This window comes from Neolamprologus multifasciatus, chromosome 1 (genome assembly GCF_963576455.1).
Source record: "Neolamprologus multifasciatus chromosome 1, fNeoMul1.2, whole genome shotgun sequence".
Classification (NCBI taxonomy): Eukaryota; Metazoa; Chordata; class Actinopteri; order Cichliformes; family Cichlidae; genus Neolamprologus; species Neolamprologus multifasciatus.
This window is the reverse complement of record NC_140439.1, coordinates 21,716,800-21,740,845: the sequence shown is the minus strand read 5'-3', so window position 1 is coordinate 21,740,845 and position 24,046 is coordinate 21,716,800. Positions and strand designations below refer to the sequence as shown.

General features: G+C 40.4%; 1 protein-coding gene across 5 annotated transcripts in view; it reads left to right on the top strand.

The window, feature by feature from the left end:
- The window catches only part of tcf12 (transcription factor 12), an 84,301-nt gene extending 65,599 nt beyond the window's left edge, over positions 1–18,702 (top strand). The window contains exons 10-21 of one of the 5 annotated variants that reach the window (XM_085153491.1): positions 403–542; positions 1,060–1,201; positions 1,393–1,463; positions 4,054–4,198; positions 8,563–8,636; positions 10,222–10,293; positions 10,774–10,965; positions 13,363–13,465; positions 13,570–13,708; positions 15,317–15,546; positions 15,993–16,140; positions 17,217–18,702. In XM_085153491.1, coding sequence (XP_085009617.1) covers positions 403–542; positions 1,060–1,201; positions 1,393–1,463; positions 4,054–4,198; positions 8,563–8,636; positions 10,222–10,293; positions 10,774–10,965; positions 13,363–13,465; positions 13,570–13,708; positions 15,317–15,546; positions 15,993–16,135 — 1,451 coding nt within the window. In that variant the 3' untranslated portion in view covers positions 16,136–16,140; positions 17,217–18,702. Of the gene's footprint in view, positions 1–402; positions 543–1,059; positions 1,202–1,392; positions 1,464–4,053; positions 4,199–8,562; positions 8,637–10,221; positions 10,294–10,773; positions 10,966–13,359; positions 13,466–13,557; positions 13,709–15,316; positions 15,547–15,992; positions 16,141–17,216 lie in introns of all 5 variants that reach the window. The other 4 variants (XM_085153473.1, XM_085153482.1, XM_085153463.1 and 1 more) reach the window with 4 other exon arrangements.
- Positions 18,703–24,046: the final 5,344 nt, after the last annotated feature.

The following is a 24,046-nucleotide window of genomic DNA, read 5'->3' as shown; positions in this document are numbered from 1 at the left end:
CATTTATAACCTTGGCGGTTATCGTGAGCTCCAAAACCACTGAACCAAACATCTGTTTATATTTAATTTTGTAGTTTATATGTTGCCAGACAGATTGGGTCGTTAGATGTGTGCTCAGTTTTTTTTTGTCAGTGGGACTGACTCCCACACACACGCACACACACACACATGCACACACACACACGCACGCACACTTGTTGCTCTTTAGCATTTGTGTTATCTCAGCTGTGTTCAAGACAAGGATCGCGTTTCAGTCCCGAGAGGGAAAAAAACCTAAAAAGTGCTCTTTGGATGACCCCCAAGTTTTAAGGGTAAAGTTAGGGGGTTAGCCGTCTGTCTAACATGTTGTTTCCTTCAGTTCTAATCCATTGTGTGCTAAAGTGATATGTTTATTGGTTTTAGATGGTACCCACAGTTCGTCTGACCCGTGGAATTCGTCCAATGGCATCAGTCAGCCCAGCTACGGGGGAATACTCGCAGGATCTTCATCTCACATGCCACAGTCAGGAAACTACAGCAGCCTGCACTCACACGACCGTTTGGTAAGCTTCACAGCTCGGCCGGCGGCACTTAGGCTTTATGAATAAGTGATAGATGATTGCTAGTAAGTTTCTGTTTTGCCCTCACGTTTACATGAACGATCCAGTGTGTATTGTTGAACACGCAGGGCAAATAAATTCTGTTGAAGCCCTGGTTTTTGCCCTGCTCTCCCATAGCGCATCTCCCTCAGTCGGAGGGATCTGTGTGTGTCTTAAGTTGTTGTCTGGTTATTATCAGTGAAGACACCGCTGACCCTCTTTGTGTCAACGTTTGATCTTTTCTCGTCCGCCTGCCTGCTTCACTTGGCAGGGCATCACAGGGAGGCTGCAGATGCTGCCTGTCCTCTCTTTATCTCTGTCCCTCCCCCGCTACACTAACTTTTACTGTGTGACAGCCTGGAAGACGTCAAAGGGCATTTTTAATTTCAAGAATAAATACATAAGCTCTTTCTTTCTTTCTGTCTCACACAAACACATTTGTGATTGAAAATAACGCCTTTCTTTTTTCCCGATTTTCCAGAATTACCCCGCACACTCAGTCTCTCCAGACATCAATGCCAGTCTTCCTCCCATGTCCAGCTTCCACAGAAGCAACACCAGCACTTCACCATTCGTCACTGCAGCACACACCCCGTCCGTCACCTCGGCCGATGGGATCATGGGTACGTTCTTGTGTTAACAGTTCAGCTACCTGCTCAGATTGGCTAATTACTGACACCACAGTGTAATCATAGCTGAATGTTCATTCTGTGAAGGCACTGAGTCATGCAGGGGGACAGCTGCTTTGTGCACTGTAACCGCTCCACATTTGTCTGAGTTTGCGATTACAAAGCTTCGCTCTGTGTTTTTGTAGCTGCTGCAAATCGGGGGACTGCCACTGGAAGCTCGCAGACTGGAGACGCACTGGGCAAGGCTTTAGCCTCGGTGAGTTACGCTGTTATGTCGAAGATGGAAAATGTTGCCTATCAATACTAAGTATTTTCCGAGTAGCGTCAGTGTTGCTTAAGGCATTTTGGTCAAGTTCAAAGAAGTTTTTGCATTTCTAGTCAAGTGTGAAACTCATGTCTGACTTCTTTAAGCCCTCGAGCTCAAATGGTTCTGATTTTTCTGCAAATCAAAGTAAAAATACCCCCCCCCCCTTTTTATTTTTTTTATTTTTATTTTTTTTTAATTTTTGTCTCCAAAGAAGGTGACCTCCGTAATCATGCAGGGAATTAAATGCTATACTGACCGCTGATTAAAACAGCCCAGAGGACAAGTTTATAGTTGTTTTTTTGTCTTTTGTTTTTTTGGCCTAAGCCTGGATAATTGTGGGCTTAAACTAAGAGTATTCAAGAAAGGCAACTGTACATTAAAAAAATACTCCTAAAGCCAATGGATTACACTTCAGGGACATCCTGTAATGGTTCAGTCCTTTAGATTGTTTATAGTGTTGTGTGTCCGAAGTGGACTCACAGATAAACGTCACCATTTGAATTGCATGACGAAAATGATGACGTACATGTGCATTTATGTAAAAAATTTTGTGACATAACAGACCCTTTTTATCCTAAACTCATCCCTTGTGTCCTCAGCAACAATATTTGCTGTTTCCATTTACACACTGGATGTATTTTTGCTTTGGATTTCAAACCTATGATCCTCGATATTTCAACTAAATCTTCAAATGGTGTTTAACATGTTGCATAAACATGAAAGCAGCGTTTTAATTTTACACACAGCACGAGCTGTTCGTTTAAGAGGAATATTTCTTAGGAGTGTGAATCCAAAATATGAGAATTTGGGCATGGTAATAACAAATTAAGTCCTTTATATTTGCAGACTCAATTCTATTAGCATGACAAAGCTGGAGTGAAATGGACACGGTTGGACTAGGGTGGGGGTGGGTGCATGGATCAGGGGTGCACAGGGGAGTTTATAACTGCTGTGGCTCAACTCCATGGCCCCCCTTTGTAGAGCTTTTGTTCTCGGCCCTTTTAAATTGGCCGTGCTTATTGGCCCAATGCCGCCTGCGGGAGCGTAACTGATGATGAGGCGGAGCTTCATTTATTCCAGTAAAATGAGCCATGTTTCACTTTGAATGCAGCGTTATTAGCCGGTGAGTGAAAAGAATAGAAAGTCATATATTGTCGGGTCAGAAGTCACGGTTATAAACAGCTGTCGAGAAACTAAGAAAAATTTGGAGATTTGTCTTAAGTTTTATTGGTTTCCAACGCAGAGATAACCGCGCTATTAATCCTCCTTAGTTTTTCACTGAATTGCATGTCTGGGAGTGAAAATGCTGAGCAGAGAGAAGCTCTCTGCTCTCTGAGTGTCGCGGGGCATAAATACTCATTCTTCCCTTCAGACAACGGCCGATCCTCCTCCACATTCAGCGCCACACACTTCAGTGAAGCCTCTATCCTGATGCTCCAAGCTGATTGAAAAACTAAAGCCCTGAGATCAAGATTGAATAAGGAGATTATTAATAATGAGTGCATTCTATCATCCCCACAGAAGTTGAACGCTTTCCTTCAAGCTCAATTTGATCTTAACTTGGAGGAGAAATCTCTGTGGATCTGTTGTTTTTTCTCTGCTAATTAGTCAGGATCCACCGTAATACCCTGACTTCTCCGAGGCATGTTCCATTATGGCACAAATATCCTCTTATTAAAGAGGAAAAGGGAAAAAAAATCAGGGACGTGTTTGTGCTTTAATCCAGCATTTGTTTAAACAAATGAAATCCCTGTGAAAGTTCTGAAGACATAATCTCCTCGTTCCCTTGTGATTGACATGTCATCCTAAAACTCGGTGACCTCAGCGTGACCTATCAGAGGATGGCACGACGAAAACTGCCAGTATTGCAGCAATGAAACCAAAGTAATTCAAATGTAACTATTTGTCCTCTTTAAATAGACTATGAGGTTTAAAAAGAAGCATAAACAACATTTGAATATGACGGGGTTTTGATATATGGCTCAGAGTATAATCTCTGGCTACAGGCTGAATTGTGCCCCTTGAGATTTGCTGTTGTTGGCTTAACGGGGTTTCCAGGTTGGGCGTCTGCACACTGGAAAAACTGGACACCTACAAGCAGAGAGTCTGTACACGAGTGAAAATAAAATGTGCTCCTTTAAAACAGCCTTGTTTCCTAAAAAGGTTAAAAAACAAATGAAATTTGAGAGTGCGTTTAAAGAATTAATTTAATTGAAAATAGTGCAAAGACCTCATTGAAACATTTGAAACAGAGAAAGTTGGTGGCTTTCTTTTAACGGACTTTGGCTAATTTTCCATTTGATGTTAGGAAATTGATTTGGAAAGGTGGAAAAGCATGTTTACTTTACTGTTTTTATAGAAGGGTGGTGTACATTGGTAACACGCCCCTGCTTCAAATTCATCTTATTTTTTATTTTTTATTTTTTATTTTTTATTTTTTATTTTTTATTTTTTATTTTTTATTTTTTATTTTTTATTTTTTATTTTTTTATTTTTTATTTTTAATCTATCCTGTCTCTCCTGATGTCTTCCTCTGCAGATTTACTCACCTGACCACACTAGCAGTAGTTTTCCATCCAATCCGTCGACACCTGTGGGTTCTCCTTCACCTCTAACAGCCACAGCAGGTGCAGCCTCAGCAGGTACCGTGGTGACTGCTGCTGGCACCCCGTCTGGAAGGCCAGGTAGGTCACCAGTCTGTGGATTTTAATCCCATAAACACTGTCTGCACACATATACTAGATACCAGCAGAAACTGCTTCATAAAGGCTTTTTTTTTCCCAGGTAAAGTGCCGGTGACACACTCAGTGGCTATTTCTTCTCCTAGAATAGCCAAGCTAATTATCAGGCTTTCATGAATATGTGCCCTATTTTAACTGTGCAAGTGCAATAACCCACACAAAAAGGCAGGTCTTTAGGCTGTCTCCAGCTGTGCTTTCGGATTCATGTAGTATAAAAAGGCTGGCTGAAACTGAAGTGGGAGGCAAATGAAAGAGTTTGATTAATAAACTGAGTCTTGTTCACTCAGTGTTGTCATCCCTCCTAAACAGCTGTGCTAACGACAGGTAGGCTTCTCCAGGAAAGTGTTATTGTGTAGACGCTGGAGTTATTGTCACAGCTAATTTTTCTGCTTTATCTCACATCATTAGCCAAAACATCATACAGTAACTGTGACCGTGTCTGCACCGTCATGCATCTCAGGAATAAAAGAGGAAGTAATGAATTTGAAGGTCTGTATTTTATGTAATAGTCACAGCTCTGCTTGTACTGGTCATTGAATATAGGGCCCTGTGACTTCAATTAATTCAATTAATTACTTTTACTCTGTGCTGCATTAGTCGGATTAATTAAAGCCTAAGTAGAGTGAATTGTGAAGAGTTTCCCTAAAACTTAATTTAATACCCCCTGTAGCTTTAGAGCATCTCTAATCATTTGGTCGTCATTCTCCGTGCTTTATCTGAGTCGGGGCGGTTAATGCCATTTCTACATGAATCCATCCTAAAAGAAAGCTTAGTTTAGTCTGGGATAAGGCTGAACATCCACTGAATTGACAGCCACGATGAGTATTTAAAACTGAAGAAACGCGAGAATTAATTTTCAAGCGAAAATGTTCCAAGGAAGTTTAATCTCAAGCAAATAGAAGAGATGCCTCATGCCAGATTTATCTGCTGGCTGTGCTCTTTCACCATTTATACTGAAAGCATGAAATCTGTGTTACAAGTTTATTCTTCACCTGCATCTGCGTCAGGAGCTTTATTTTTGTGGCTGAGGCAGCCGCTCCGCATTGGCTCCCGGTGACATCACAGAGAAGTTTTGGCTCTCAGCTTTTTAGGAGGCGCTTTGCTCGAGCTCGGGAGTTTAAATGCAGCCAAGAAGTAACTTCAGAATTACGTGTAGTTTATTTTTTCTGCTGTCATTTCCTTTAAGTGATAGAAATTTATGGACAAACTGTGGAATGACTGCGGCTCTTGGGGCGGCGAAGAGTTTAAAAATCTTGTAATGGAAGTATTCGAAGTGGGTTTTAAGTTATTGAAAAGCTTTTCATATTTGCAGGACTACGTTTATGGCTTATAATAGCAGCTCATACTATTCATCCTACTTTGTAGTAAAACAGTTTCAGGAGTAGATTTATTGTTATATAATCCTGCTTTCCCAGACAAGTGTTTTTGTAGTTAGATTTTATTTTATTTTATTTTTTTTATTATTTTTTTTTTGGGGGGGGGGGGGGGGATGGGACGACCAGTTTCCCTCTGAATTGTAATTATTTTCTGCAACAAATTCAGAGAACAAAAGCAGGAAAGTAGTAAGGAAATCAGGGCGGCCCCATCAAGGGGATCCTGTTTGTAGTACACAGTACTTTTAAGTACCGAAAAAGAGATGTAGACGAAGAAAATGGTCCGTCAGATATGTTGACAGAGGCGGGAGACCAATGGAAAGAGAATGAGAGGGGGGGACAGTAAGGGAAAGCCCAGTGTGTTTTTTTAACGGGCAGTTGTGTCATGTGTGGTAATGGAGTGGCGACAGCTGTCTCTACGTATGCCCCCCTCTTCCTCAGCTGTTGCCCTGCCCCATGGACAGCTGTTCCCCCAGCACACACACGCATACACACACAGACCAGGCGGCAAAATGCCCCATTTATTCACCAGTGAGTGAAGGAAGGTGGCTGTGACTCAGCTGATCAGAGTGGCGGTGATGTGTCTGTTGACCTATTTCCAGTACAGCGCGCTTCACCTGAAAACTGCATCAATATGACAAGCTGAAAAAAACAGTTCAGTGTTTTATTGAATGAAGAAAATCCATATTATATAGATATATATCTATATAATATATAAAGCACTGCTGCCAAATATGTCATGTGGAATTATGGGGAAAGGATATAGTTTTACTAATTATTCGTCCTTAATGTGCCTCCAGGCTTAGAAAAAGAACGATACTCTGAAAGTAGCCCAAAATTTGGCTAGTTGTTGATGTAAGTTTCCAAATCCATTCATCATTGGGACTGCACCAATATACAGCACATTACTCAAGGCTGGTTTGTTCAATTAGCCTTCTCTGGTGCACTTGGGGACCAGCGCTTCAGGCTAATTTTTCATAGCCGCCAGCCAGCAGAGGCTTATGTGAAGTTCCTGTCTCACTCACCTGGGAGAAAGCTGAGGCAGAACAGAGACTTTTTCATTTCCTCCTCCAAAGTCACTTTAATAGTCTGTTAATTAAAGTCGGCTTTTCCAAGGCTGTGCGTGAGTGTGTGTGCAGAAACATGAAAACTCATAAGACCACAGAAGAGTAGTTAGACATTTCATTGGGATGATTTAATGGAAGTTCCCTGAGCGTGAAAGGTGTGATTTTTCTAGTGTTTGTCAAAAATATACATCAGCTGCTTGTTGCCACTGCATTTTTACCACTTTTAACCCCTTAAAGCCAAGTGTGTCATATTTACTGCAAGAGGTTTTGAGGCTTCTGCATCATCAGTGTGATTGTTTTTTTCCCCCTGAAAATCTGAAAAAATACGTTTTTAAGAAATAATTGTAAAAAAATGTCAAATGTAGCAAATATGATACAAATGAAAACTCACACATGCAAATTAATATACATAAACACAATGTTCTAGAAGTTATTTCATGGTTTAGGCTTTAAAGGATTTAATAGCTAAGTTATTTGTGTACTTGCTCTGACAACATCGGTCTGATTTTGTAAAACTGAGAAATAAAAACGCTGCGTCCGTCTGCTCACAGTTGGGACAACTGCACCCCGCTCAGCACGCTATAGCTTTGAAATGATGTAAATTAAGCTTTAAATTAAGAATAAAAAATCATCAGCGTTCCTCAGGCTCCTCTGCCTTTATCATGGGTTTTTCATTGCTGGTTATTTTAGCAAAATGAATTTCTAGAATCATGCGAAACGACTGATAGCAGAAACAAAGTCTCCTTGTGTGGATCACGCAGCAGTGCGCACCATTTACAAGGATGTGGGCTGGGTTTAGCATCCTAACACTATAATAGACACCAGAAGAGCTTGGAAAGACTACGGACACCCTATCCTACTCTGTAAATAACCTGGAAAGGTTCATTACTGTCAAAGTCCATTAAGGTTATTTGATTGCAGTATAATGCATTGCCTCTTGTTGCACATGGCTGGCACTACTTGGATAATTGCGACTCCAAAAAGGAAAGAAAGAAATGTTGTACTGTAGCTGGAAATGTGATGAGCAGATGTGGATTCCTCTTCTTTAATTTACACCAGATCAAATCAGCTTGATTTGCTTTCCTGTACTGGCCGGTAGATTAAATTTTTGGCTCAGATAAAAATGCAAAAACTCACTGTGCCAAAGGTAAATTATAATCTCTCTCCCAGTGCAGAGTGTCTTAGATATCTCTGTATTTAGATCATATGATTAAAATGCACTGGTCTTTATTTAGAGCAGAATTAGATTTGACTTTATGGGACACATTAGTGGAATATTCAGGCTCATATATTTACAGATGTAAATTATATAAAGATGACTGACTTTACCACATCACCAGTCAAAGATGCTTTAAACTGACTAAAAGTTAAAGAAAAAGAAAGCCCAGGTTCTTTCACCAAAAGCCTGCACAAAGATCAGGTGCTAAAACAGTCAGCAACGGTGCACTTTCGATTACTGGTTCCTGATGTTTTTGCACGTTTCTGGAATAAAATTAAAACATGCGTGAAAACTAGTCCTGAGCGTGATATTTTTCACTGCTCACATTGTTCTCATAGCCATGGTTATTAATGTGCAGATGCAGCGTTCATTTCAGGGTGGAAGTGGGTGTTAGTCAAACCCTGCGCTGGCTCATGTGTCAGGATGCAGTCCAGCCATCAGGAAGTGATGCAGTTAAGCTCTGAAAGATAAAAATACCTCTCATAGAACAACAAGAGACCAGAAAATCAGGATGTCAGTGTGTTATGACTGCATGTTATTGTGTTTGTCAGTGAGCAATTTTTTTGTGTCGGCGTACCAGGATGAGGCTTTTGGCCAAAACTGAATCAGATAAGTGTTAACACTGACCTTCACTTTGTCTCTCCTCAGGTACCAACCAGTGGCCCCGCGTTGGTGGGCAGACCCCCTCCTCCCCAAATTATGAGAACTCCCTTCACTCACTGGTAAGCTCTCTGTCCGCCTCCATCATTCAGTGAGAGGAGGATATGATGGATGCTCACTTTAGATAAGCTGCCCATGAAGGACTGAGCTAGCATTACAGTGAGATTCCTGTCTGACAAATGTTTTGCTGAGGAAGGTGGGGGTAGAGGGATAACCAAACTGAACAATACCTGTCCCTTGGGGCATGCCATCTGTCCTCCACTCTGTGGGCCGGGTCTGGGATGACAGTTGGGGGATGGGTTCAGTTATGGGGGCTGGTGTGGGGGTGGCAGCTGTTTGCTGAACCTCTTCTCCAGAATTCCTTCGCTGCCGTACGACCAGAGCTGAAGATCGGATTTCATGCAGCCCTGCTACCTGATGCACATGTCATGTGTTTACATACTCTACTGGGAGTTTATTCAAGGAATAAACGGACTTAAATAAACTTACTATACAGATCCACAGACATATTTATATGATAAATAAAGACAGTATAATGTTAGGTAATAACCCAGCTGATCCAAGCAATGGGTGAACAACTGAATTCATAAAACATATGGATCATAAGTGTTAACAAAATGCATTTATGTTTCATGTGTATGAAAGAAAGAAAATATTGACCGATATTGAATTTTTATATCACCAGCAATTCAAATTGTATTGGTGTCGAAGTTTAACATGATTATATGTTTCTATGACCTCAAAGAGAAGACCCGCAGAAGTAAAGGATGGAGCTTTTAGCCATGCTGTGATCTTAGAGGGACATAGATTCATCCTGACATCGTCTGCAAAGCTCCTTCATAATCCGTATTCACACGTAACAATGAAAAGACATCTAGGTTTAATATAAAGGATCCAATATCTACCTGGTAGAGATGTTCCTTAAGAATGTCTTGAACCCATACCTGGTTGTTTCTGAATCATTTAGGCTTCTAAGAGGTTAAAAAAAATCAATTGCAGTTTTTTATTGAATGAAAAATGCAGCTGGCAGCCAGTGAAGGAAATTCTCATTTATTCTCAGCAACGTTCAAGAGTGTGTTGAAATAAAATCGTAGATCACGGTCCTCTGGTACTTACGACAGAACTACTTGGAACACTGGAAAGTCCCAGAGAGCTCTCAGAAATGGTGATGAAGCTCTTTGAGGATTAGATTACAGTCAAAATGACTAATTTTGTTACTGGACTGGGCTGTGAACAGTAGTTATATTCGTTTAAGACAAATTTTTTTTTAAAACGGCAGACTTTGGTAATCAACAAAACACGCACAGCTGGATGAAATGAACATAAGAAGGCAAAGTAATAAGGCACATAAGACAACAACATTATTTATCCCAGCACATAAAGTCAGTGTAAAGTTTTAAACTTGTGGCGATGCAGAAAATGTGACAAGTGCTGTAGTAGGGGTCTGTAAATACGCAAACAGCGAACCATTTTTATCTTTACAAAGTGAGTCGTCAGCAGCTGTGTGCTTCTTTCTAAATCCTGCCTCTTTCTCTCTATGTGCTTTCACAAAACAAAAAAACAGTCTCTACCCACAGCGTGTTTGTAGTATTTATAGATTCTGATCTTTTTTCTTAATTCTCTCTTATTCTTATTTGACTTTGCCAGAAAAACAGAGTTCATCAGCAGTTACATGAGCATCTCCAGGATGCCATGTCTTTCTTAAAGGATGTCTGCGAGGTACTCTTCAGATAGACTCTTTTTTTTTTTTTACCCATTGCGTGATCCATACATCATTTTGTAGTTCAACTACATTCTTCACAGTGTAATGCACTTTCATTTATTACTACTTCTGTCGCCTTATTGTCATGTTATGTTGTTGTCGTTTTTTGTTTTTTTTTAAGTTTTTTTTGCAGCCATGCCAGCTTGTGGTAATCAGCTTAGGTTCAGATGACAATGAAATTAAGTGGCTGCAGTGCCTCTGTTCATTTGAAAAACAAATGAGAACATATCCTGACTTCTACAACTCAAGCTGAAATGGCTCATTTGATCTTGCATTTGAATTGCCTTCTTTATCTTGTGTTGTTTTTTTTTTCTCACCATACAATCAGCATTTTCAATTTTTGTCCTAATGTGCTTATACTAAGCTGCTCTGTCCTTCTTTTCCTCCCTTCTTTCTCTCCCCAACCCTTCATTTCTCAATCCCTTTGGTCCTCCCAGTCTCGAATGGAGGATCGCCTGGACAGATTGGATGATGCAATCCTTGTTCTGAGGAACCACGCAGTGGGCTCCACCGCCAGTCTGCCCAGCGACATACACAGTCTGCTGGGACAGGCACAAAATGGGCCAATAACAGCCATTGGACCAAATTTTCCTGCCTCTGCATTGGTTCCAAGTCGGACTGCAGCGATGGTACGATAACTTCATATAAGTATTTATTTATTACTGTACGGTATTTTTCAAACTACACCACATAAAACATCTTGGCCACCTGGTCAAAAAAAGGAGAGCTTTGAGACATTTTCCGCAGACGAACAGTTGAATTTATACCAGCATATTTTCCATAAGTGTAATGGCTGGCCGTAGGATCACCCTCCTCTTGAGAGCGGCTGTATACACAAGTTTGAGAGAGAAATGAAGAAAACAGGCACAAAGAAGTAAAGTTGCGCTATGGCGTAGGACGTGTTTGTACGTTGCAATCCTTCTAGAGTTAAACTCGAAGCCCCTTGAGAACTGGGGAAATGCCGGTCTCGGTGTAAATCATGACGTGTTCGCCCATCCTCCTTCCGAGGTATTTGATTGTACAGAGCCAGGAGATTTGAACACATCTGCAGTGGAAATTAAAATGGGATGACTCGTCCAACTGTTATCTGGAGGTGTTTGGAAAAAGTTTGACACACACACAAACTTAAAAAGAAAAAGATCGAATTAATTTGAATGTGGGAAGAAATTTAGATTACTTTTTTCTCTGAGATAAATGATGGAAGGAAAAGTTAGACAGTGATGAGATTTTGTATCTAATAAGCCAGTGATTAGCTGTAAATGTGGTGTTGCCTTTAAATTCAGACCTAAAGTTAATATTCTTGTTTAGATTACTGTTATACAGAAAGGCCAAAAGGCTCCTTTTGTGTGTAAATTGATTATTAATTAATTAGTTTAAATTTAAAAAAAAAAAATTCTATAAAACAAGCACGTATTGTGCATAAAGTGTTTTGGTAAGGTTGTACTTTGATGCAGCATGAAGAAAGAATGAAAAGATGCATTTCTGAGTGCAGACTGACATTTTAGTGCTCAGTCTGCACTTTTTGTTTTCGTGTCTTGATCATTGCAGTGGAGCTGTCGTGCAGAAATTCATTTATTTTCAAAGCAGTTTCGTTTTTTTCTTTGTTTTAAGGCGGTATTTTTCCTGTCGATGGTTGTTTTCACTCGTATGCGGAGGCTGCTGGGTAGCTCGCTTTGTCCCTTAACAAGAATTTTACTGTGGTTGTCAGAAGAGCTCAGTTTGATGTATTTGTTACAGAGAGCTGGGTTGTGGCAGTGATGTTGACCGACTGCGACTGTGAGATAGAACATACTGTGTCTGCACTAACACAGCACTTCCTGTGTGGGAAGAGGTCCCTTCAGACAGGGCTCAACAGCCTCGACACGGCACAGCCACAGGCTTTTTACTCTGGCTGTCACCCCGCCCTCTACCCCCTTCCACCCCTTTTCATCACTTCTTTTTAACAACCCAGGAAATCTGAATCGTTGGAAACGTGTGTCTGAACCCGCAGCCTCCACCCAAATAGAGGTCCTCAGCTGTATGGTAATCAGGCCCAGCCATGAAAATGGCAGCGTTCTTTTCTTGCCAGAGCCCCAGCCTCACTCCTCCTCCTCCAGACAAAGAGTTGTTTGGACACCTGTTGAGAGCACAGCAAAGATTAGCGTAGCGCTGGGGAAGGGGAGGATCTCGGAGCGGTGGGGTTAACAGAGGCCAACAGTGACTGGGGATCACATTCCAGAGGAAAAGAGGGAGATGCTCTCCACCCTTAGTGATGATTTCTCCGCCTTTCCTCAGTCCTTGAAAAAGGAAATCAAATGGCTCTAGAGCATGTGGTAAAGGAGGGGCTTTGTGGCACAACGTGGTGGGAGTTGACCATTTCTATGTTATGAATGTGAACAAAATAACAAGGAGATAGTCAGACATTGGAGTGGGTTTAGCTTGACTTCTTTTGAAACTGAACACAGAAAGATTATTCTTCTCGTAGACATGAGGAACAGACGGGTCCTCAGTTGTGGTTACAGAGCGGGCTGTCTGAGAATGTCGCTGCAGCGAGCGGTAACACAAAATGTAACAGTGACAGAGACAAATGAGGAGGCTATATATGGACCTTTAAGTATGGCTAAATATTGTGGCACAGGTGTTTTTTTTCTATTTTCTACCCTTGATTATGCATTATAACGCTGCTGTGGAGCAAATCTCCAAAGTACCCACAGGTGTTGGTGATGACTGACTTGAATGGTGATTAAACCCAGAACTTGTCCCATGCTGTGACTACAGGTTTTAATAAACACTGCTACAGACAGCATCTAATCTAATGTATATATACATATATAAAAGCATCTTTTTTATTATCAACCAGTGTAGAGTGCTCACTAAAATGTGCAAATCAGTATAACTAAGGTTGCTCTTTTTCTTTAAAACTGGGGGATTTTCCATTTTAGGCTTTTCTCCTGCTCAAAAGTGCTGTTTCATTTTTATGAACAGTCTCCAGTGAGTGTGTGGCTGTTTCCTTTCTTCACGTGTCCTTCCTGTCTGTGTTGCAGCAGGGTGGTGACGATGCTGCCAGCCTGAACAACAGCCACGGAGGCCTGCCCAGCGCCGGCTCGACATCCAGCACAGAACTCAATCACCAAGTGGAAACGTTCAGAGGTCAGCTCCACCACGGCGCCCCGCTCTATGATATCCACACGGTTCGGTTTACGTATGATGTCTTACCTCCACATTTCTGTTACTAATAACAGGTCTTACTTCAGGCCTTCCAGCAACCCTGGAGCTGAAGGTGGAGAAACAGGACAAGGACGAGATGCTCGACAGCATCTCCACCGATAACAAGTCAGATGACGAGAGTGACAGAAGAGATATGAAGACACCCAGAGCAGGCCCACGCACAAGGTAAGAGGACCTTTCGATACGAAAACGTGCAAAACAATTTTCAGAAGTGAAAATAAGCTCTATGGCATCCTTTGAGATGGTAGAAACATGGGATAAGGCTGGAAAGGTTGTCTTTCATATGTGACAGGTAGTGGAAAATCTGCTACATATCGTATTAACCTTTACTGTCATTATTTGATGTAAAATAGACATGTCAACAAATGGGAACAAGAGCTGGGTAAAGAAATTCCAAAGGAGATATGGAGAAAACTGGATTCGGTGCTTTTTAACACCCCAAATTACAAGCAAACAGATAAATGTGAAACAGCCCTGCTGGAGATTATGGAACCAAACCATACTCACATGTTTTGGACATTTGGGAAAATAAAACCCCTTTTGGATAGTATTCATTCAGCGCTTGCTGAAATGTTTGGCTATACAATCCCATGATCATTTCAGATCCTATACTTAGATCACCTTAAAGCAGCGGTCTCCAACCTTTTTTGCGCCACGGACCGGTTTATGCCCGACAATATTTTCATGGACCGGCCTTTAAGGTGCCGGGATAAATACAACAAAATAAAACTAGTACCGGTACCGAAAAAAAGAAGATTTATTCATAACACACGTGAAAAGACCCAGGAAAACCGAGTTAACGATAAAAAGGATAACAAAATAACGATAAAAACCCTAAAAACCATACATTTCACACCTGAGCCTCAACTCTCGCGGCCCGGTACCAAAGGACTCACGGACCAGTACCGGTCCGAGGCCCGGGGGTTGGGGAACGCTGCCTTAAAGGAAACATGCATCCAAAGACCAATACCTGTTTAACATTGACCTAGCACTGGCTAACGATCAAAACACTAAGCTACAGACATGGGTGATTGTTGTTGTTGTGATGGTAAACTCAAATACAGACTGAAAATGAAAGAATATTTCTACAAATCTGGGACAAACGGTTGTTATACAAAGTGAAGAAAAGTCGAAAGTAACAAAAATTATTAAAAGAGGCAGATTTGCACAGACACACTAACACTGGCACTGTTCAGATGTTCATGTGCTTGTTTTATATGTTTCCATGTGGCTACTTTTCAGCTTTATTTTGCGTTAGCTTAGACACCATGTGTAGTCATTTTATATGTGTAAACGAAGCAAATAAAATTCAGTTTTTTATCAGTTTGGTTCCTATGAATGGCACATTCACTTTCACATTAGACAAGTGAATACACTTCATTCATTTCCTCAGAAAGCCTGCAACCAAGTTAAAGCCGAGTGTCTGATAACGGCCGGGACACAAACAAACAGAGACCTCCCCCAAGTCGAGGGTGGGAGGGATAACCAGTCCTGTCAGGCAAATCTTTTGTCTCATTAACACATGATTAAGAAACAACAGATTTCACTTGATGCTGAGAAGTCGGAGCTTCTCAGCGTCAAGTAAAATCGTTGTGGTAAAAACTCATGGATGGTAAAAACTCATGGATGTTAAATGAATTAAATTTTCTTCCTTTATGTTTACAGTTCATGGTTTAATCACTGTCATGTCAGATTAATGGTTTGAAGACCATCCTATCATTGGTGCAGATGACTGAATATTGGCTGCGGGTTGATTTCTTCTCTCTGCTGCAGCATCACCGAAGACGAGGATCTGAATCCCGAGCAGAAGGCTGAACGGGAGCGCGAGAGGAGGATGGCTAACAACGCTCGCGAACGCCTGAGGGTGCGAGACATCAACGAGGCTTTCAAAGAGCTGGGTCGCATGTGCCAGCTGCACCTGAAAAGCGAGAAGCCCCAGACTAAACTGCTCATCCTCCATCAGGCTGTGGCTGTCATACTTAGCTTGGAGCAGCAAGTCAGAGGTCAGTGTTGCAGCGCTGCTGCGGCAATTAACTGAAATGCTACATCACATCAAATCACTGCTGACTCTTAAAAACAACGTGTGTTTTCATGCAGCGTTCCTGCTGGTGGTAATTTAATTTCACTGTCACATCCAGAGCAGATACATGTGGAGTTAGAAAGGAAAAAATAGGGAATGTTTCTCCTCATGGAGCTGCCAGAGTATCACAGACAGTAAAGAAAATGCTGGGCGTTTATTCAGCTCAGATGTTTCCCTGCAGTGCTGCATTTAGAGGTACTAAAATGAGTAATGATGAAAGATTTGAGGCGAAAAACAAACAAAGTAACGCCCTTTTATAACACCCTTAAAGCTTCGGTCTGTCTCTAAAATGTTATCTTAATTTTATTTTTAAAAAAGCTTTGACATGTGTTTAATTAATGTGTAATCTGTGTTTCTGTGAACTCACAGAGAGAAATCTGAACCCCAAAGCAGCCTGCCTTAAGAGAAGGGAGGAAGAAAAAGTGTCTGGGGGCTCCAGTGATGCCCAGCCAGCCCACACAGGAGTCCATCCAGGCCTGACCGACACATCCAACCCCATGGGCCACCTCTGAGACAGGTACTCTCACCTCTAATTGAGCGACACACACTGCTATGATGGTTTTCTCTAATAACTGAATAATCGGTCATCTCATGACAGCATATTTTCTTTTTCTTTTTGCACTTTGATAACATGATAATTGCGGTCATCCTGTGTGTTTTCCTGGTTTAACTGATGTTTAGTTGATTACACAGGTCAGCATGATTGAATCATATTGACGCAGCATGTTTAAACCCAGCTAAAGTACACAATATTCATTTTTTACTTATGTTTCCTAAAATAAAATTTTTAACTTGAAGATGTCAAACTGTGAAATTCTTTCAATCATTGTTATTTAAAAAGATGCATATAGATGGAATATTCACTAAATTATTTAAATTTTAATAAAATCTCTGCTAAGGTTACCAGAAACCATCAATCAGTCACATTTCATGAGAGTTAAAGTTGCCAGCCATCACTAAGAGGACAAATTTTGCTGGCTGACTGGTCGCGCTTCCAGCCACGTGCGTGGCTGTGCTGAGCGGGGTTTCCCCCTCATGGCTGAGAGCTTTGTTAAACAAGGATTTGGGGTGAAATAGTGCACGGCTTATTTGCCGTTTATGCATCAGAATCTGTTCAATAAACTGCATTTTCCAGACATATTTTTAGAGACAGTGAAGATAACAAACACTGGAAATATTGGAAAATCTGGTTGTTCTTGGCCAGCAATCTGCATCTTTGGCTGGTTTTTCCTGTACTGCGTCACCCTTTAGTAAGGCTCTAAATCTATGTTACCTCATTTAAAGTAAGCCAGTGCATTTTCTTCTCATTTTTGGCTATTCGATCAACAAAACTGTATTTTGTATTTGAATAAATTAAACCCCTTTTTTATCCCTTATTTTTATTTGGAGGAAAAATCCTTTAATTTAAATGTTATAATTGTCCTTTATTGATTTATGTCTGATTTATGTCAGACTTTTTAAAAAATAAATATGTAAAGTAGCAGGACTTTAATCACCAGCTCTAGTGCTGAAGCTAAAATTCGGACGGCCTACGCTCAGCTCCTTTGATGCTCACCTCTGATCAGTGCTCCTTCTTTGCTTCCTCTCCTCCAGATCAGAGCGATGCAGATCATTTCTGTCCCGTCTGAGTCGGTGACCTTGCTTCCCAGTGACAGACAGGACTCGCAGTTTGTGACACCAATTGGAGGAGACAGACCACTTGAAGCAAAACGACGAGTCTAACACAGTCCACTCCTAAGATTGAAGTAGAGCCAAGCGTCCAGCTCCCTGTGACCAGATTCCATTTGCAAATTTCTTCCCCACAAGAAAAAAAATCTTCAACACATATCAGTGTCTGCAAGAAGTGTGTTGCTTCTGAACAATCAGAGACTTCGCAATCTCCTCCAACCGTATGTGGAAATTGCCTTGTGCCTAAACTAAATTGACGAATGCATTGTAACAGCAATTGTTTTTATTTGTCTGTTTCTTTGTTTTTTTTCCTATTTATTATGTTATTGAGCTATAAAGTGTATGTCTAAAGGGAAAGTTAGGTCAATACAAAGAGAAGCATGCAGCTTTTCAGTCGATCTATAGTTTGCCAGTGTCGCCATCAACCCTGAGCACTCCAGAGATTAATTTATTGGCCAGTTTAGACTGATATTTATACCCAACTGAAAATCATCACGAGCTGAAAAACAAAAGCACCAGTTTTTTAAATATAAATTTAAAAAAATAAATTATATATTATTTATATTTTTGTTTTCCTTGTTCTGCCACTGGCCACACGTGAAACCAAAACTACCTATGTTTGTTTCTGAGCAGTTTAGATCCGTCTCTGTGCTACTGACCGGCAGGTAACAGGTCCAGCTATGATAGCGTTAACAGCACGGGAGGTGACACACAAACGGCAAACTGTAGCTTCACTGAAGGCTCAGATTTAATTGTTTTTTTTGTTTGTTTTTTTCCCAGTAGTGAGCAGTGAAAATACAGAGGGCAAACTTTTTGCAAACCTTAGCATTCCCTGCGTATTTTAGTGTCTTAACTAAAGGAAGAGGCGACTCCAGCGCCCTCTCTTCCCTTTGCCATGTAGTGTTAAACGTAAGCAGTGGCGTATGTTTGCAGATTCTTCCTCCGGACGTCAGCACAGAAGTGGCTTTTTTTCTTTTGAAAATGTGTTATTATTTTCTTGTTTCTGCCACCAGCTAATCAGAGATCTCCTAATGAAGACGTTCAAAAAAACAAAAGTAGAAAAACACGCAAAAAAACCCCAAACAACACAAAACGACGACCACAGTTTCTCCTGGCCTGATCAAACATATTGATTTTCTTTCTGTTAATATCTTAAGACATTAAATTCTAATAAGCGCAGTTACTCCTGAGTAAAATTTAGTTATGCTTATTTGTTGTAACAAGTCCTTTCTGTCCAGCATTATAATTTCCGGTTTTTAGCCAGCAGAGAAAATCTGTAAGTTATTTTCAGTGATGTTTTGATGGAAGCCGTGCTATTCTCAGTACGGCAAAGCAGACTGAACATTTCATGGATTATTCTGAGTATCATTGAACTGTAGCATGATCATGATAATGAGGATGATGATGATGATGATGAACAAAAGCAGGATTTTTCTTTTTTATGTTCCAAGACATCGGTCATGGCTTTATTTCTTTTTCCCTATCCGTGTGCATGCGTTACGTTTTCCTTTTTTTGAGTCTTTTCGGTCTTAAGACTTGCTTTATATTCCATTTATTTCTTTGTATATTGCGTTCTATCATTATTTACACCTTAAACAAGGCTGCCGCATTCAGAACGAGTATTCTGTACAATAAAGGGACTTTGATTAGAATAAAGGATGATGAGTTTACAATTTAACAACCTCATTTTAGTGAAGAAGAATCCAAAAAAAGAGAGACCTGGTCGGTTGTGGTGTGTTCTCTGACTGAATGAGGCCTTGTTCATCATTTCAGTATTCATGATCTTGTATTCATGTCGGCAGACTTTGAGGGTATAATGTGTGTCACTTCCGGCTCGCTTCCCTTCGTTTGTTTTCTTTCTTTTTTCTTAACTTTCCGTTCTTCCTGTATTTCTTTGCTCCTCTGTTTGCCAAGTTAAACTTTGCTGTATCCCCAGATGCTTTCCCTTGTATAATATATGAAAAAAAAAGAAAATCAAAAGAAAAAAAACATTTGGCTTATTTTTCACTGTAGTTAGTCTTTTATACAATAATACTGTAAGAATATTTCTTGAATTCTAAATATTACTCTTTCTAGATTTTTGAAAGCAAAAGTTTTGAGTAAAAAGTTTCTTACTTTATTTTACTATATTAGATAGTAAAATGTACGGTTATTTACCATAACCTGTCCATTATCACAAAAAAGTTACAAATGGCATCTCAAGAACACGGCTGAACTGCTGCTCGTAGTTTAGTACTTCAAAAAGGCTCCGTATGAGCTCCAGATTCCTAAAAGCGCGACCTCCATCGTACTCCTCAGTCTCCGTTGTTGATTGATTGAAAAAAAAAAAAAGGAAAAAAAAAAAGATTTGTTCTTGTGTCAAATAAAAGGTGTTGTTGATGCACACTGAAAAACTGCGGCAACGAGAATTTGAATTTTCTGTCATTTTCAAACAGAAAAACACGATGTATATAACATTTATGTTGCAATAAATGTGCCATCTTTTTTTAAACTCGATCGTATGTGCATTTATTTCGCTCATCTTCCTCTCCATATTTACATTTTTCCACCTTTCCATAACCTTTGTTGTGTTTTAACGCACAGGAAGGAAGAGCTCTGAAACAATGGGATTCATTTAGACTTCCTTATTGTTTTTGTTATTTTGTTTTTGAGACATTTCTACAGTGGATTTAGGCCAAATGAGTGTTTTATAGTATGTAACTCTTTTTGAAAGTAATACCAGTGGACCATTGTAGTCTGTATGAAAAGTACTATGAATATATGTTTCTATTTTTAATAAAGTGTGATAGCAGCGTACTGTATATGTGCTGTGCTCCTACTTTTTCTTTTTTGCAAGTTCATTTATGCAGTATAGAGACAGATCCTCATGCCTTAACCTCCTAAGACCTGAACTCTTCAATGGCATGCATTTTTAATTTCTCTTTGATATTTGGGCATATTGGGACCTCATGAATGTAAAAACAAAGAATTGCCAGATTTATTTTTTGACCTGATTTTTGTTTCTGACAAAAATGAGATCCACATATGAGGACATGTGTTTCAAATTTTGATAGAACAGTGGCAGGATAATGTCCTCGTTAGTGGATATCAGGCTCTTGTAGAGAAAAAATTGTGTTTTTAGGTCTAGACAACCCAAAATGTGATGTCCAAATATGTGGACGCCAGGTCCTAGGAGGTTAAATAATATTTGAATAAATTGTCTTATATTTTGACACAAAACAAAATGACCCACCCAGCACTGAAATTAAACTTCCACAGTCATGTTGAAAAGCACAAACCTAAACAGTTTTTTAATAAATGGCTTTGGTGGAAGCGTCTCTCTCTGTAACCTGCCGTACTCAATCTGCTACTTGTGCTGTGACTGAAGTTAATGAATCCCAAAAGCGTTGTGGAAATGCTGCTCTGAACCTGGAAGATTGTTGCTGTGCTGTAAATCTCAGAGCCTGTACATCTGCGCAGAATTATCTCCGTGCAGATGTAAGCATGGAGAGCGCTCATTGCGTCCTGAGAGGTCTGATCTCGAGTCATTCGTCAGACTGAGGTGACAAAAATGCTGACTGCCGTTCTGTCTGCGGTGAGCTCAGTGATGCGCGGTGGCCTTCCAGCGTTCCTCGCAGGCATAAACGGAGCGTGTGACTGTGCTGAGCTCTGGTGGTGGTGGTCGTGGGTGTGCATGTTTTCTGTAGGAGTAGGACCACCATGTCTGAAGGCTGACTTCCTGTCATGGCTGCTGGCTGAGCCAGCTGACAGAAAGTCCTTGGCTCACATCCTTGAATCTCAACCAAAGAGCCTGCTGCTCCTCCTGCTCTAACAGTAAGATCATCCGCCTCTCTGCTACTTTCAGGATGCACAATGCACTGAACAGGCCTCTTGTCTTCTGTTTTACTTTCTAATCTCAGCTCTTTAAGATTCAAGGCTTTTTGACCATTTCAACATAGTGAGGAGAACAGGATATGATATTCAGACATTTCACAGAGACACAAAGCAAGTGCTTATCTGTCAATAATGGAAGTTTTAGGCATGAAGTGTGGAAAAAAATACAACAGCACAATAGTAATTTCAAAGATTACTTTTACATGTACTCAAAACAACAATGTACTGTTCCTCCTGCCCACACCAGCTGCACAGAGATCCATTTTTGAAGCAGTTTTGAGTGATGGATAAAATACCTAGTCCTTGTTTTATATTAAGAAGGCCACAAAAAAGCGCCAGGGTTGTGAATTAGACACAAGAAGTCTGGTAACTTCCACAGTTTGTCTTTTTAGTATCAGATTCCCTCAGTAAGGAATCCAGGGACAACATCTTTATGAGGAGCAGTAAGACGGGGTGAAGCTTGATGAGGTTCACCTGTGTGTCTGTGTGTTAATGACCTACCTGACATTTGTGCACCCACTGTAACCTGCCAGATGTGCACTGATGGTGTAGTTACTTATCTACACACCAAAGCTGGGAAGCAAGAGTGTCAGTAATACAGTGAAATCAGATCCAGAAAGTAGCATGGGCAAGGCACTTTATTAGGTACACCTTGCCAGTACCCAGTTGGACACCTTTTGCCTTCTGTCTTAATTTTTCATGGCATACATTCAACAAGCTGCTGGAAACCTCAGAGTTTTTGGTCCATGTTGACTTGACAGCATCACACAGTTTCTGCTTATTATGATGAGAATCTCCTGTTGCACCACATACCAAAGGTGCTCTGTTAGATTGAGATCTGGTGATCATGGACGCCATTTGAGTACAGCAAACTCCTTGTCATATTTTTAAAAAAAAAAACAGTTTCTGATGATCATAGCTTTGTGACATGGTGTCTTATCCTGCTGAGAACAACCATCCGAAGATGGCTACAGTGTGGTCACAAAGGGATGGAGATGGTCAGCAACAATACTCAGGTAGGCTATGGTGTTTAAAGATGCTCAGCTGGGACTGAGGTACCCAAAAGAAAACATCACCCACACCATTACACTACCAGTGATTGGCTCATTAGATATTTGTGTGTACATTTTTAAATGGAGATCCAAGTCCAGATAGCAGCGAGGAAAAGATTAGCTGATGAATATAAATATGTGGGAACGCTAGTGGATCCAAAACTGGCATTTGAAACAGAAGTGTTTTTAAAAAACTGTGAATAGAGTTTTATTTGATGTGGATATTTTAGGAATAATTTAACAATTAAATATTTAAAATAAAATTCCCACAATGGCTCGGTGACTGGGAAAAGATGAAATAAAAAAATAAATAAAATGCATCTCCACAATTGCTGCTACAGGTCAGTTGTGCTGACCTGCCCCTGGAAAGCCTGCAGACCCCCTTATTGTATAATTGGGATAAGACTGAGGTGTGCACTGAGCATGCCCAGAGGTCCCAGCTGTGGCACCTCAGCGGAGAACAGAGCTCCCATTGTGTGCGGCTGTAACCCAACACAGTGGCTCAGATTAAAGGCTGCGGTGCCGCGTGGTCTCTGCGGACAAAAATATAAACAGTGGGCCACTACAAAGGCGAAGGGGAAGCTAGGCCCCTGGTTTAATGAAGTTTACACTGCAGTGACAAGATCTATAAAAAGACAAGTGAATGCACCGTTTCTTTCTCCTGCCATTCAGGAGCAGCATGGATGCACTGAAAAGAGAGGCTGGGGGTGCTTTAAGCAGCACTCACTTTAATGCCACTCTGATTTGTATGACAGCTGTTATTTGAAGTTCATGGCATTGATTAGGCCCAAAGAAAATATCAGTTAGATGGGTACTGGTCACATCTAACTGATCGACCGACGTTATTAATATTTAAACTAAACATGGTTCCTGTGTATTTATTTTATTATTATTAAATGTACATAAAATGGTTTCAAGTACCTTTCAAAGTTGCAACGTTTATTTCTTTCATAAATATATTAAACACGTGTTTTTCTAAAATTAGACTGCTCTCAATCTAATCTTCATTATCTTAAGTGACGATGAAGATTATATCCATAAAACATTTCAGTACAATAGCATTTAAGCCTCAAATACACCGGAGATCTTCAGCTTTACGTTATCTCTTGATCGTTTTAAAGGTCATTTGGTCCATAAATTTTAAAACAGCCTGAGAAATAAGAAGCAAACGTGATGATTATTATTCACAGCTTCTTCTGTGGCTTGTTTAATAATATTTGTCTAGCATGTGGCTACACTTGCTTGCTACAGGTGACTGTTTATGATGGAACCTGAACATCAAGCCCAGCACCTCAGGATCACTGACACTGACTGTAATCCTGCTGTCGTTTATAGTTGCATAGTGCCATTGGCTCCCCCCACTAAGAGCATGCTCACCATCACAGAAGCTGCACACAAACAGTATACACTCCCCACAATCATCAGCATTTTTCTAGCATATCTGCTCAGCATAATAACTAGCTCATGCCTTTTAAATCACTCTCTGAGATACTCATGTTGACTTTCTGGTGATGCGTTTAGGTGCAGTCAGGTGAGCTTACTATCCACTAGATGACGCTCTCGGTTTTTAAAGACATTCACTTACAAATTGGATTTATGCGTACATTATGTAACGTGGAAAGTTTTCCCAGGAGTCTATGTCACAAAACTTTTAGTTTGTTTTAGAAATTAATAGAAATGTACAAACTTTTATTGTGTTACACTACATGTCATTTTTGAACTACAAGGAGTTGATAAGAAGGAAAAATTAATGAATTAATTATTTGTCAGGTGTCACTTCTGGCTACAATACTCCCCGCTAGTGCAGGAGCTTCTAAAAACCGAGCTGAA